General features: G+C 40.5%; 1 protein-coding gene across 2 annotated transcripts in view; it reads right to left on the reverse strand.

The window, feature by feature from the left end:
* The window catches only part of LOC146007739 (pulmonary surfactant-associated protein D-like), a 90185-nt gene that overhangs the window by 43119 nt on the left and 32669 nt on the right, over positions 1 to 14397 (reverse strand). The window contains exons 1-3 of one of the 2 annotated variants that reach the window (XM_083146322.1): positions 5357 to 5461; positions 5099 to 5271; positions 4489 to 4569 (exon numbers count right to left, since the gene is read on the reverse strand). The exons of the other annotated variant lie outside the window; for it this stretch is intronic. Of the exons in view, the coding sequence (XP_083002448.1) occupies positions 4489 to 4569; positions 5099 to 5264 (247 nt within the window). The 5' untranslated portion in view covers positions 5265 to 5271; positions 5357 to 5461. Of the gene's footprint in view, positions 1 to 4488; positions 4570 to 5098; positions 5272 to 5356; positions 5462 to 14397 lie in introns of those variants that run through there. 2 annotated transcript variants of the gene reach the window in all.

Consider the following 14397-nt stretch of genomic DNA (forward strand, 5'->3'; position numbering starts at 1 on the left):
CTTATATAGGTGCATGGAAAAGGTCTTACCGATTCACGGAGCCCTGAGACGCCGGGAGCCCGCCGCCGGAAGTGTATTGGCCGGATGTGACGCTGTAAACAGCGTGCGTGTAGTTCCTGTCTGGACCAAGCTGGAGCGCAAGCTGGTTACCATGGTGACGCTTCACATATGCGTCTCTCCCGGACTGTCCCTGGGTCTCCGCTCATCGGGGACTGTAGTTATATATAAAATATACAGAGATTGTGTCAAACATTAATATACAGCATATAAAAACAGCATATATATAAAAACAACAAGTTGTCACTGTGATATTCTGTGTTTATGTGCCTTAATGTGTGTGCTAATTACGTGATTTGTGTATGTACTGGAAGTAAAACGGCACACCAGTGTGTGCATAGCTGTATATATATATGAATGAAAGTGACATATATACGAAAGTGCCTTTGTCTTTAAGTGATAGAACCATAAAGTTTAGAGGTATGCCTGTCTTCTGGTCTTAGTGGCTACTCGTGTGTGTTTAGTATGTTTGTCAACATAGTGTAATCTTTTGTCGATTACCTGCTTCATGGGGTATCTCTCTCTGAGTACCATCGGGAGAGAATGATACCACGTGGCTTCAGAGTTAGGAATACTCCGACCATCGGTCGGCATAATCTCAACTTTTGCCGCCGGTGGATCGGAATTCTAAATAAATGCAGCCACGATCTAATCCTCCTAGTAATAGAAGAAGCAGGCCGTGAATTAAAAGCTGCCAAGGAAGCCGTCACAGATTTCGAAAAGAAACATAGAACGGACTTCACACAGGACCCTACTCAGGACTGGCTATTAAAGATACAAACACAGGTTAAGAATTACCAAAAAGACCTTTTGAAATTCAAAAGGAATAAGTACTATGCTGTGAAGGAGGACTATGATGGCAACAGGGTTTATAGGTGGCTGACAGGTGGTGATGGAGAGGGTCACCCCCGCAATCGCCCCCAAAGACACAGACCCTTTAGAAGGGCGCATAACAACACCCCCAGAAAAACACAAGCCTCATCCAATAGTGACAGCGAGTTCAATGTGGACTCTGATACTCCTGACCAGCTGGCCCCTTTAGGGACACCCAGGGAGGACGAGACTCCCACCACTACCAAGAAAAGAGGAGGCGGTCGACCACCCGCAGGGGGGGCAAGAGCGCGCGTAACAACAAAAAAACTGGCAGACCAATAGAGTCACTGGTATACAACCTGTCCAAACGTACTTTTAATCCCACTGAATTGAGAGTGTTAGAGCATGGTCTTTCTTTTGTTCCAACGACCCCACACGATGGGTTGACATGGAAAGTCGACCTGTATAGACATAGTAGAAATTTAAGGTTGAAGGAATACTTTCAGCACCGCCCAGAGTCCAACACCGTGATACCGCATAAGGAATTCATTAAAACTAAAAAGAAGTCAACGTTTGACCCACAATCCCAGAATGCGGCAGTACCTACCTACACCCGTTTACTGGATGAATCCATGTCCCGGTTTTCCAAAGCCCCCCATCCTACCCACAGCAATCTAAGTAGGTCAGAGCAAAAGGCCCTAACTCAAATGAGCAAATACCGCGATGTGGTGTTCAGAGCTGCCGACAAGGGCGGTGGCCTTGTAATCCAGGACTTAGTGACATATGTGGACGAATGTGATCGACAACTGGCAGATGCGAAGGTGTACGAACTTCTCAGTAAAGATCCAACAGTGGAATTCAAGCAAGAACTTGACGCCCTGTTAAAGCAAGCCACTAAGGATGGCTTAATAACTGAACAATTGCAACAAGCCCTTACACAGAATAATCCATCTGTACCAATTTTTTTCACATTACCGAAAATTCACAAAAACATTACACACCCGCCTGGACGTCCAATTATCTCAGCACAAAACTCCATCTTTCAACCGATTTCCCAATTTTTGGACAGCATCCTACAGCCCATCATCCGTGCCCAACCCACATATATTAAGGACACTACAGACTTTCTTAATATTCTTAAAAATACACCTAGTGTCCCTATTGGTACAGTGCTGTGTGTCATGGACGTTTCCAGCCTGTACACAAGCATCCCCCATGAGGACGGGCTGCAAACGATGAGGGAGTTTCTGGTTTACAATAACTTGCAGACGTTAGATGTGGATCTATTCATACAGCTGCTACGCATCACTCTCACCAAAAACTACTTTCTGTTTAATGGAAAATTCTTTAAACAGCTATCAGGATGCTCCATGGGCAGCAACATCTCGCCGTCATTTGCCAACGTGTTCATGTTTAAGGAAGAAAAGTCCATGTTCTTTGATAATGTGTTGGCACAAGGCAAGATCATCAAGTTCACCCGTTATATCGATGACCTATTTATGATCTGGGGAGGAACGATGGAGGAATTTGAGAATCTCATGAGTGACATCAATAATAGAGATTCACCAATAAAATTTACCTACCAGGCCTCTGAACAGGTGATCAACTATCTGGATGTACAGGTTGAAGTGAGAGATGGAAGATTGGACACCAGCTTATATACAAAGCCGACCGATAAAAACAATGTACTAAGGGCAAGCAGATTTCACCCTGTGGCATTGAAGAAGGCGCTCCCCAAGTCACAGATGATAAGGGCAGCCAGAATTGTCAGTGATAAAAAGAAGTTACCTGCAGTTCTCGATGGCATGGTAGATAAATTCCTCCAGAGAGGTTATGACAAAAAACTCCTGGAGAAACAAAAGGAAGATGTCCTATTGATAATAAGAGATACATTATTAGCTCCCAAAGTGTGCTCTCCAACTGATATACAGAAATCTAAGACCGCTTTACCATTTGTCTCAAGATATAACACATCAAGTTATGTCCTACCAAGAGCCACGAGGGCATTGTGGCCTATTATAAAAAACGATGCCAGTCTTCCCTCCTTAAAAGAAAAAAAACCCTTGATATGTCACACACGGGGAAGAAACATCAAAGACATCATAGTCCACAACGATATGACGGGTTTTACCAACAACACGGACGTTACGTGTCAACATATGCTCACAGGCCCAACATTTGTACACCCTGGAGACGGCAGAACTTTTCCGATCAAACATGTGCTAACATGTACCACCACACATGTGATATATGTGATTCAGTGTCCGTGTAACCTCCTGTATGTGGGAAAGACTGTGAGATCATTGAGAACCAGGATGGCGTTACACAGGTCAGCACTAGGCAAAGCACTGGCAGGAAAGGAGAATGAACAACCGGTGGCCAAGCATTTCACCTTAAAACAACACAAATTATCAGACCTGAAACACACAGTTGTGGACCATATTCCTGAAACCTTAAGAAGAGGAGACAGAGATGGGAACCTACTGAGGAGAGAGACCAGATGGATACATCAATTGAACAGTATCAAACCGCATGGTCTTAATGATAAACTGCCCCTCAGCATCTTTCTGTAGAACTTAAGAGTTAAAGACAACCTCTCGGATTATATAACCTTGTACCATTGACAATAGGCCCTAATAGTCTGCTAGTGGTTCAGTTTCTTCAGCTTCCTCTAATCTCTTCTTCCTATAGGTCCATGTCTTTCTCACCTATAACTTTTAACTTACGTGACATCTATTTAACCCTGGAGACCGGTCATATACCAATGGTGATAGTTATAGAAGCGTAATAACCGACACAGGCCATTGGTTGGTGGTATTAAATCATCCCAACTAAACCTGAGCCATAATAGGCCAATTGGTGTGCTATAGTTTCCTCTCCGCCTTATCTTTCTATCCTTTCATTATTCTTCCGATGTATATAACATGTAATTACTAGTTTAGTCTGAATGATACTAACCTATGCAGGTCGATCTTGGTGTGCTTTAGTTTTCTCTCCATCTACTCTTTCTATCCTTATAATGTTTTCTTCCAGTGTAATGATAATTATGTGAAGTCGACAGGTGACTGTACCAAAAGGCCTAACAGGCCGATTGTAGTTTGCTATATTTTCCTCTCCATCTAATCTCTCTATCCCTTTTATTATTCTTCTGGTGTAAATGACATGCAATTGTGACCACATGAAAATTAGACAGACCTATACAGGCCGATAGATAGATATTAATATCTCTCTTCCAGCGGTCTAGGTTTGATAATAAGGAAATAAGAAAATATTTTGATGAGATAACGCAGGTCCTGATAGGCCTATCGCAGTTTTCTATTCCTTCCTCTTTATCTTGTCTTTCTATCCTTTGATTTTTTTCCTATGTAATACTATGTACATGAAAGATCATTGTTGTTGATGCAAATAGAAAACAGCAGTACAGAATAGAATATAGTGGGTAGAGTCCGAGCACCTACAATGATATACATATTACACTATGAAGGACCATCATAAGAGGTCAGAACCTATTAGGCACACTGATAATGCATTAAGCCACCGGTGGGCAAACTTATTGAGTTGACTAATAAATTAAATCAACTTCCACTATATATATATTATTCAGACAGACTTTGTTACCTTTAACCCCTGGATTTCCGCTAGGTCCTGCTTTGCCTGGTGATCCATTACCACCTCTTGTTCCTGGTGCCCCAGGGGGACCTAAATAAGGATATTTTTTGTTTTATTTAAAACACTTTAAAACACTTACTTTTGCATTCATTATAATGTGTCTTGTTTATGTTTAATACACTGCAACTATAAAGCGAACATATACTGCACTCTTAAAACAATGAACCACAGTTAATTTATATTGTTTGTCATGTACATTTATTCAATGGTAAATTATATAATTGCTAAGTTGCAGTGATTTATAAACCACTTTCTCCATATACATATTAATGTAGAGGCAGATTGTTTCAGCAGTTGTTGTAGTTTTACTCTACATAGCAGTTAGATGTGTAAGAAAATGTAAATGCTAAACGATTCTAAAGTGTTATAACAGTAACGTAATAATATTTAATAGAGTTACCTTGCCAAATCAACCCAAATAATACACTGGATTTTTGTAGAATATTCATTTACTTAATTCCTTACATGTATGATAAAATATATAGATTCTTTTCCCCTATGTTTTATAGAACATCTCCAATGCATAAAGCTTCAAATATGTTGTACTGTATTTATTTACCTGGATCCCCTTTTAAGCCGTTGAACCCATCTCTTCCATCTCTTCCATTGAGACCTGGAAGACCCTGTACCACAGAACACACAGGGGATGTGTCTGACAGAGCCTTGGAGAACAGTATCAAGAATATTGCAGCTACAAATATCATGGGTTGGAATTGCAGGTTCATGTCTCACCTAGAAAAACATTCATTTTATAAATGTAAAAATAATAAAATTACTCAGTAGTAATGTATAGTAAACATCACTACACAGCACTTACCTGTTTCACTGGTAGTTGTTAGTCAGAAAACTGACCGCTTAGTAAGTTGCTCTGAATTTCAGTATTTGACCAACATGTGAGCCTACAGCAAATAGTATCATGAAAGCGATGACATTGGTTTTTATATGGGAGTTTATCGATTGCTTGGAAGTATCTCGGTGAACTTTGAGCAGTTAAGGTCAATAAAAATGCTTCTATTTTTAAGTAAAATGAGTTACACTGTGAAAACATGATTTGTAGTTTTAAGGTCACCTTGTTTGTGCATCTGCTGAATTGGAGATATTGCTTATGAATAAATAGATAATTTTATACCTGCGCTTAATACTAGAGATGAGCGCCGGGGCAGAAGATCTGGATTTGGATTAGTCGCCGGGATTTGGATTTGACTTTGTTGAACGGCAGTGAAATGCTTTGGATTTTTTTTTTTAATTGTCAAAAAATGGCCAAATCACGTAATTTTTGCTGGGTTTTTTTTGGCCCCAGAGTAATATTAACCTCAATAACATTAATTTCCAGCCCTTTCCAGACAATTTTGACCACTTTACACCTCACAATATTGTTTTTAGGGCAAAAGGTTGCACTGAGGTAGCTGGATAACTATGCTAAGCCACACAAATGTGCGGCACAAACACATGGCTCATCTAGGAGTGTCACTGCAGCAGCAGACAGGCATGAAAAAGTAGGCCTCAAGCACATAATAGCAAAAAAAGAGGTGCAAGATGGAATTGTCCCTGGGCCTACCCACCCTTAGGTTGCAAATAGGACATTGTGCACTTGACAACCCAGTCATTTCAGCCAGAGGGACTGCCAAACCTGTGACTGAAATGACTGGTTCATTTGGGCTCCCACAATAAAAGAAGCAATGCTCAAAATAGCACATCATTTAAGAAGAAGAATCTCAAGAAAAAGAAGAGGCACAAGGTGGAATTGTCCCTGGGCCTGCCCACCCCTCCCTTAGGTTGTAAATAGAACATTGCGCACTTGACAAACCAGTCATTTCAGCCAGAAGGACAGTCAAACCTGCGACTGAAATGACTGGTTCATTTTGGCCCCACCAATAAGGTACAGACTGACTGATGTCATCATTCGCCATCCTAATCTTCACTCTCATCAGTGTGTACATCCTTGGGGTCATCATTATCACACAATATCCATTCATCACTGCTGGATTCCTCCATGAGCGATGTCTGTGTTTTGCGATGGAATTGGTGGGAAAGGTCTTCCTTGTGAAATTTGTATATGGAAATTTTTAAGGAACATCATTTTTTCAACATTTTGAGGAAGTAGCAGTGCTGAACACTCTCTATGAGTACACACTGGAGGGTGGGCAGCTTAAGTAATACAAAGCGAGCCTGTACAAGGGCCTCCATATTGCCTTTTTTTCTTTCCAGTATGTGAAAGGACTCTCTGATATGCCTACAATGACGCTGTTCTGAAAATAGTCCTCCACTAACCTCTGCATGTTGACCGTATCTGGAGTAGTCATGCTAGAGGCGTCACAGATACTGGTCAAATCACTAAGACCTGACCAGATGTCCAAAAAAGGTGTTGTTGTGGACTGCTTCCCCCCCCCCCCCCCACTAGTTATTTTACGGGCGGATTCTTGCTAAATTGAAGGAGGAGACGTCACTTCAGCTGCCAACTTGCTCACCAGGAGCTCTTTGCATGTCGTAAGATCTGTGTCAGTTGGAAAGAAAGACACAGCATAGGATTTGAACCTCGGATCAAGCACGGTTGCCAAAATGTAGTGTTCCGCTCTCAACATATTGGCAACCCGCGTATCCTGTCAAAGACAAAAAAGGAGTTGATCTACAAGTCCAGCATATTTTGCGCATGGGCCTTGTTTGATCTCCACCTTCAAGTTCGCAAGTTGATTCTCCAAAAGAAAAAGGGGGAGATTGCGCAGAATTGAGGAAAGAACAAGGTTTTATAAAAATGTAACAATAACAATTTATTAGTACATATAACACTCTAAAAAGTGGTGCAATTGCATCAAGGGGATTAAAATGGAAATAATGAGAAATTGAAAAAGCTGAGTCCAGTAATGGATAATGTCACCTTATTCCCTGGCAAGTGGAATGTGGGAGATGGGGACGATGGAATTGTCCTCCAGACACTAGGACGGGAATGCCCTTGCAGAGTTTCCTCCAAATCGGAATTGAAGTGGTGATTATCCTTAATTTGGATTCTCTGTAACAATAGGGTTCCACTTGTAACCATGTGTAGGTACCTTAGATAGGTGGCATTCCTTCAGAGGTTGGTACCACGGTAGAATGGTTGGGGGGTAGGTGTCCCGGTCTGGTTCTCCACTGGTAAGTTGGAAATTGTAATTTTCCTGGCCAAAGGTGATATCTGGAACAGCAGCAATGGTGGAAGGTGGTGGCTGATGTGCCTGTGCCAACGCGTTTCACTGCTTGAGAGCAGCTTTTTCAAGGTAGCTTTATCAGGCTGAGGGTGGGGGTATATATACCCATAGTGATTAACAAAACATATGCACCTGTACATAAACAATTATCTTTGTATTAAAACAAAACAGTTATACACAGACCTTGGTAAGAGCAGGAGACAGGTTTCATTTAAAATACAGCTATATTAGTAAAAAACGAGCAGTGCTTCATTATAAAAAAACACCTTTGTTTCATACTCACACAGCCGGCGTCTTCTGACTTCCGGCTGTGTATTTCCGGGATCTCCAGTGGAACGCACGTGAGACGCATAGCGCTATCTCATAGAGCACTATCAGAACCAAAAATTGTTGTGTTTGGGAACTTCTTAGGTAGAAATAAATATGTCAATGTTGTGGGGCGGCTGATTTGGAACCCGCTAAATAATGTTGGATGTTTAAAAAAATACACTATCACGGAGTATAGCCGCGTATGGCTGTTATTTGATTCCCCAGACTTTTGGGAAACAGATGCATCATTATATGGTGCCTATCTGAGCCTCACGTGTACATTATTTGGCACGCACATGTGGTCCATAGGGGGAACCCGGAAATAGAACAAACGTGTTCAAATGAACTTCTAAATCTTTATTTATTCACATTTTGTACTCTACATTATTCATTATTGTATATAGTGTAGAGGAAAATATACATAGATAGAAACTAATTTAATATAAATAAGGTATATATATATATAATGGCTAAAAATGGATGCTTATAGTAACAATAGATATATCAATATTGCTCAAATACCAATAGATATAGGAAAAGTCATAGGTGTATCTCCATACATCATAATAACTATGTAGGAATTCAATACTAGTTGATCAGATAACAGGCAGCAGATATACATGATGGACTTAGATGAAAAGTTTTTTGTTTTTTTATTATATTATTCTATTTAGACTATAAAATAAAAATAAATATAAAAAATAATAAATGAAAATAGATATAATAAGGATAGAGAATTGGATTTGGTAGTTCTAGTAGATTGATTCAAACGCACATTACATATGTTGAGGGTATATTAAAGGGTAGCAATAATTTGACATTACATAGGATAAATGTAGGGAGTGAAAAAAGGGGGGGAAGAAGGTGAAAAGGAGAAGAGGAGGAAGAAGGAAAGATGGGCCAGATGTTCGCTCATGTGTATGTCTAGAGCAAAGAATTCAACTCGACGGCCTCATTGAGGCCCTCGGGGTGAATTGTGTGCATCTGGAACATCCAAAATACTTCTTGTTTGCTGAGCTTTTTGAATCTATCGCCGCCTCGAGTGGTTTCTGGCACTGACTCTAAGCCAATGAGGCTTAGTCCTCTTGGGTCTCCTGCATGGGCTTCCTCCGCACTTGAAGAAACCATTTGGTTTTTCTCTTAGCCAGGTGTTGGAAGGTATTTCTTTGGTGGGGTTCTTAATTGGTTTTAGAAAACTCAGGGCTAACATGTTTTTTAGCGTTTTGTTTCTCTTAAAAATGAATCGGGGATTTTTTGGTAGCAAATCGAATAGTAATGGGTCTTGTTTAAGGATATTAAAGTTTTTATCTACAATATTTCGAATTTTGTTGGAATGGGTATTAAACGTAGATATAAACATTATTTGTTTCTGGTTTGAATCCGCATATATATCTTTTCGATGTTTGTTTTGATATGTAAGGAGATCTTCTCTTTTCATGGATGAGACCTCACATAGAGCTTGTTCAATGAGGTCTTTCGGCTACCCTCTTTGTAGAAAAGACTCGTTCATATCTTCAGCTTGTAGGCCAAAGTTTCTAACATCGGAGCAGTTCCTATAAAGTCTTAGGAACTGGCCCTTTGGAATACCCTTTTTCCAAGGGGGATAATGGGCGCTGCTGTAGTGCAAGTAGGAATTTGCTCCAACTTCTTTTGTGAAGTTGGAAGTGATGATTTTATCACCTACTGCTTCTAGGGTCACATCCAGGAAGGAAGTCCGTTTCGAATCTAAATGGTGCGTGAAGGTTAAGTTATAAGTGTTGGTATTAAGGTGGTGAACAAAAGAGAGTGCTGTGGTGGGGGTCCCGTCCCAAATAATAAAGAGATCATCAATGTAACGGCCATAGAGTACCAGGTTCGCCCCAAAGGGACTATCCCAAATAAGATGTTGCTCTACCTCCCCCATGTAGAGGTTGGCGTAACTTGGGGCGAACCTGGTCCCCATGGCCGTTCCCATCACGTGTAGAAAGAATGTGTCCTGAAACAAAAAATAATTGTGCTCTAAAATATAGCTAATGGAATCTGTGATGAAGTGTTGGTGTCTCTCCCCCAGGTCCCCATCAGACAAAAGTCTTCTAGCTATAACATATTTTCTGAGATTGTGTGGGATGTTCGAGTAAAGGCTTGCAACATCTAAAGCAGGCATGTCCAACGTTGGCCCTCCAGATGTTGTGAAACTACACATCCCAGCATGCTTTGCCACCGTTTTGCTATTAGAGTATGCTAAAACTTTTGCAAAGCATGCTGGGATGTGTAGTTTCAAAACATCTGGAGGGCCAACGTTGGACATGCCTGATCTAAAGTAACAAATGAATATGAGGTTTTCCATTCAATATTTTGAATTAACTGCAAAAAATGAATAGTGTCTTTGATGTGGGACCTGAGGGTAGACACCCTAGGCTGTAGGAAAGAATCAACATAAAAGGAGAGGTTGGAGGAAAGTGATTGAATACCAGAAATAATAGGTCGGCCGGGGGGTGAAGTGAGGGATTTGTGTATTTTAGGGAGGTGATAGTAGATGGGAATGAGGGGGTGTTTACAATAAAGGAAACGGAGTTCCTCCCTGGAAATGACCCCGTCGCTAAATGCAGTTCTGAGCAGTTCAAAGAGGGAGGCACTAAAAGCTTTGGTTGGATCTTTTTCAAGTACAGTGTAAAAGTTAGGGTCTTTTAACTGTCTATTGGCCTCCAGGATCTAATCCTGGCGGTCCTGAATAACGATACCCCCGCCTCTGTCGGCCTCTCTTATTATAGTTGTTGAATCCTTCATAAGTTTTTTGAGGGCCTGTTGTTCATTTCTTTTAAGGTTGGACTTTTTGAGTTCTAGTTTGGGGTTGATACTTCGGCACATGTTTTTAAAGTCGCTCAAGGTAGTTTTGTAAAATGACTCTACACTTGATCCTTTGGATTTTAGCGGATAAAAATCTGATTTTAGTTTGAATTTTTCTTTAGAAATATCATAGATTTTTTGGGGGGTTGGTGATGTTGCTCCTATTTCTTCCAATAATTCCGTCAAGGCTGAGAGAGCTGGCGCATCACCTTGATCGAGTATTATGGTTGCCCCTTCGTCCCGATTCTTATTTAAAATTTGCCGCGCAAAATATCTTTTGCGACAAAGGCCTCTGATGAACCGATTCAATTCAACAAAGATGTCGAACATATTGGGTTTGGCTGTAGGAGAGTATTTCAAGCCTTTCTCAAGTAATGCTATTTCTGTGGATGAAAGGGTTTTAGATGAAATGTTAAAAACTGATTGTTTTTTAATAGATTTAGATTTTAACTTCTTCTGTCTCTTCTTTTTTCCTCCCCTTCGCCCTCTGAGTCGTAACTTCTTCCCCTTTTGGGTGTGCCTGGGTTTTGTTCTCTGTACAGGTTTGGATCCCCCTGTGTTGTATATCTCTGATCTAAAAAAACTTTTTCTTGTTCTGCTCGATTACTTTTTGTTGTTGGTATTAATAAGTCTTTCGGACGTGCCCCTAAGGGTCTTAAGTCTTGGATGATGGGGGGATTCTTTCTTTCTATTTGAACTTGGTAGGTTTCTGTTCCATATATGGTTTAACGATAGTTCGAAACAGCTCTTTCTGTTTTATTTTTTTACCTATAGGTTCTTATTGTACCCTGTCTATAGTCCTCTACGTTTCTCCTGAATTTTTTACTTTTCATTTCTACAATAGATTGTTCAAATTTTGTTATTCTGTCATTAGTAGATTCATCTCTTTCTTTATACTCTCTTGTATGTTTGTGCGTATCCATTTTATGTTTTAGTTTATTTATTTCCTCTATAGTTTTGTCTGCCTGAATCTTCCTGTATCTGATCACTATTTTTATAAGTTCAATTGAACACTTATCTAAGGACTGTTCCCATTCTTTTTGAAATTCTGATTCTGGCTGGAAAATTGATGGTTTGAACAACCTTAGGCCCCTAGGGATAATGTTCTTATCTAAATATTTCTGTAAATGTGTGTTGTCCAGCCAATGTTTTAGTTCCGTTTTTAACAATTTTTCTAGATTAACAAAGTCATCTCTTAATTCATGATCTATGTTCTCCTTTTCAAAGACGGGTTGCTCCCATCTTGAAAAGTATGTCTGTCTCCTGCTCATTCTGTCATCAAAAATGGTGAAACTTCTCAGTAAAGATCCAACAGTGGAATTCAAGCAAGAACTTGACGCCCTGTTAAAGCAAGCCACTAAGGATGGCTTAATAACTGAACAATTGCAACAAGCCCTTACACAGAATAATCCATCTGTACCAATTTTTTTCACATTACCGAAAATTCACAAAAACATTACACACCCGCCTGGACGTCCAATTATCTCAGCACAAAACTCCATCTTTCAACCGATTTCCCAATTTTTGGACAGCATCCTACAGCCCATCATCCGTGCCCAACCCACATATATTAAGGACACTACAGACTTTCTTAATATTCTTAAAAATACACCTAGTGTCCCTCTTGGTACAGTGCTGTGTGTCATGGACGTTTCCAGCCTGTACACAAGCATCCCCCATGAGGACGGGCTGCAAACGATGAGGGAGTTTCTGGTTTACAATAACTTGCAGACGTTAGATGTGGATCTATTCATACAGCTGCTACGCATCACTCTCACCAAAAACTACTTTCTGTTTAATGGAAAATTCTTTAAACAGCTATCAGGATGCTCCATGGGCAGCAACATCTCGCCGTCATTTGCCAACGTGTTCATGTTTAAGGAAGAAAAGTCCATGTTCTTTGATAATGTGTTGGCACAAGGCAAGATCATCAAGTTCACCCGTTATATCGATGACCTATTTATGATCTGGGGAGGAACGATGGAGGAATTTGAGAATCTCATGAGTGACATCAATAATAGAGATTCACCAATAAAATTTACCTACCAGGCCTCTGAACAGGTGATCAACTATCTGGATGTACAGGTTGAAGTGAGAGATAGAAGATTGGACACCAGCTTATAAACAAAGCCGACCGATAAAAACAATGTACTAAGGGCAAGCAGATTTCACCCTGTGGCATTGAAGAAGGCGCTCCCCAAGTCACAGATGATAAGGGCAGCCAGAATTGTCAGTGATAAAAAGAAGTTACCTGCAGTTCTCGATGGCATGGTAGATAAATTCCTCCAGAGAGGTTATGACAAAAAACTCCTGGAGAAACAAAAGGAAGATGTCCTATTGATAACAAGAGATACATTATTAGCTCCCAAAGTGTGCTCTCCAACTGATATACAGAAATCTAAGACCGCTTTACCATTTGTCTCAAGATATAACACATCAAGTTATGTCCTACCAAGAGCCACGAGGGCATTGTGGCCTATTATAAAAACCGATGCCAGTCTTCCCTCCTTAAAAGAAAAAAAACCCTTGATATGTCACACACGGGGAAGAAACATCAAAGACATCATAGTCCACAACGATATGACGGGTTTTACCAACAACACGGACGTTACGTGTCAACATATGCTCACAGGCCCAACATTTGTACACCCTGGAGACGGCAGAACTTTTCCGATCAAACATGTGCTAACATGTACCACCACACATGTGATATATGTGATTCAGTGTCCGTGTAACCTCCTGTATGTGGGAAAGACTGTGAGATCATTGAGAACCAGGATGGCGTTACACAGGTCAGCACTAGGCAAAGCACTGGCAGGAAAGGAGAATGAACAACCGGTGGCCAAGCATTTCACCTTAAAACAACACAAATTATCAGACCTGAAACACACAGTTGTGGACCATATTCCTGAAACCTTAAGAAGAGGAGACAGAGATGGGAACCTACTGAGGAGAGAGACCAGATGGATACATCAATTGAACAGTATCAAACCGCATGGTCTTAATGATAAACTGCCCCTCAGCATCTTTCTGTAGAACTTAAGAGTTAAAGACAACCTCTCGGATTATATAACCTTGTACCATTGACAATAGGCCCTAATAGTCTGCTAGTGGTTCAGTTTCTTCAGCTTCCTCTAATCTCTTCTTCCTATAGGTCCATGTCTTTCTCACCTATAACTTTTAACTTACGTGACATCTATTTAACCCTGGAGACCGGTCATATACCAATGGTGATAGTTATAGAAGCGTAATAACCGACACAGGCCATTGGTTGGTGGTATTAAATCATCCCAACTAAACCTGAGCCATAATAGGCCAATTGGTGTGCTATAGTTTCCTCTCCGCCTTATCTTTCTATCCTTTCATTATTCTTCCGATGTATATAACATGTAATTACTAGTTTAGTCTGAATGATACTAACCTATGCAGGTCGATCTTGGTGTGCTTTAGTTTTCTCTCCATCTACTCTTTCTATCCTTATAATGTTTTCTTCCAGTGTAATGATAATTATGTGAAGTCGACAGGTGACTGTACCAAAAGG

This window comes from Crinia signifera, chromosome 6 (assembly GCF_055691185.1).
Source record: "Crinia signifera chromosome 6, ASM5569118v1, whole genome shotgun sequence".
Lineage (NCBI taxonomy): Eukaryota > Metazoa > Chordata > Amphibia > Anura > Myobatrachidae > Crinia > Crinia signifera.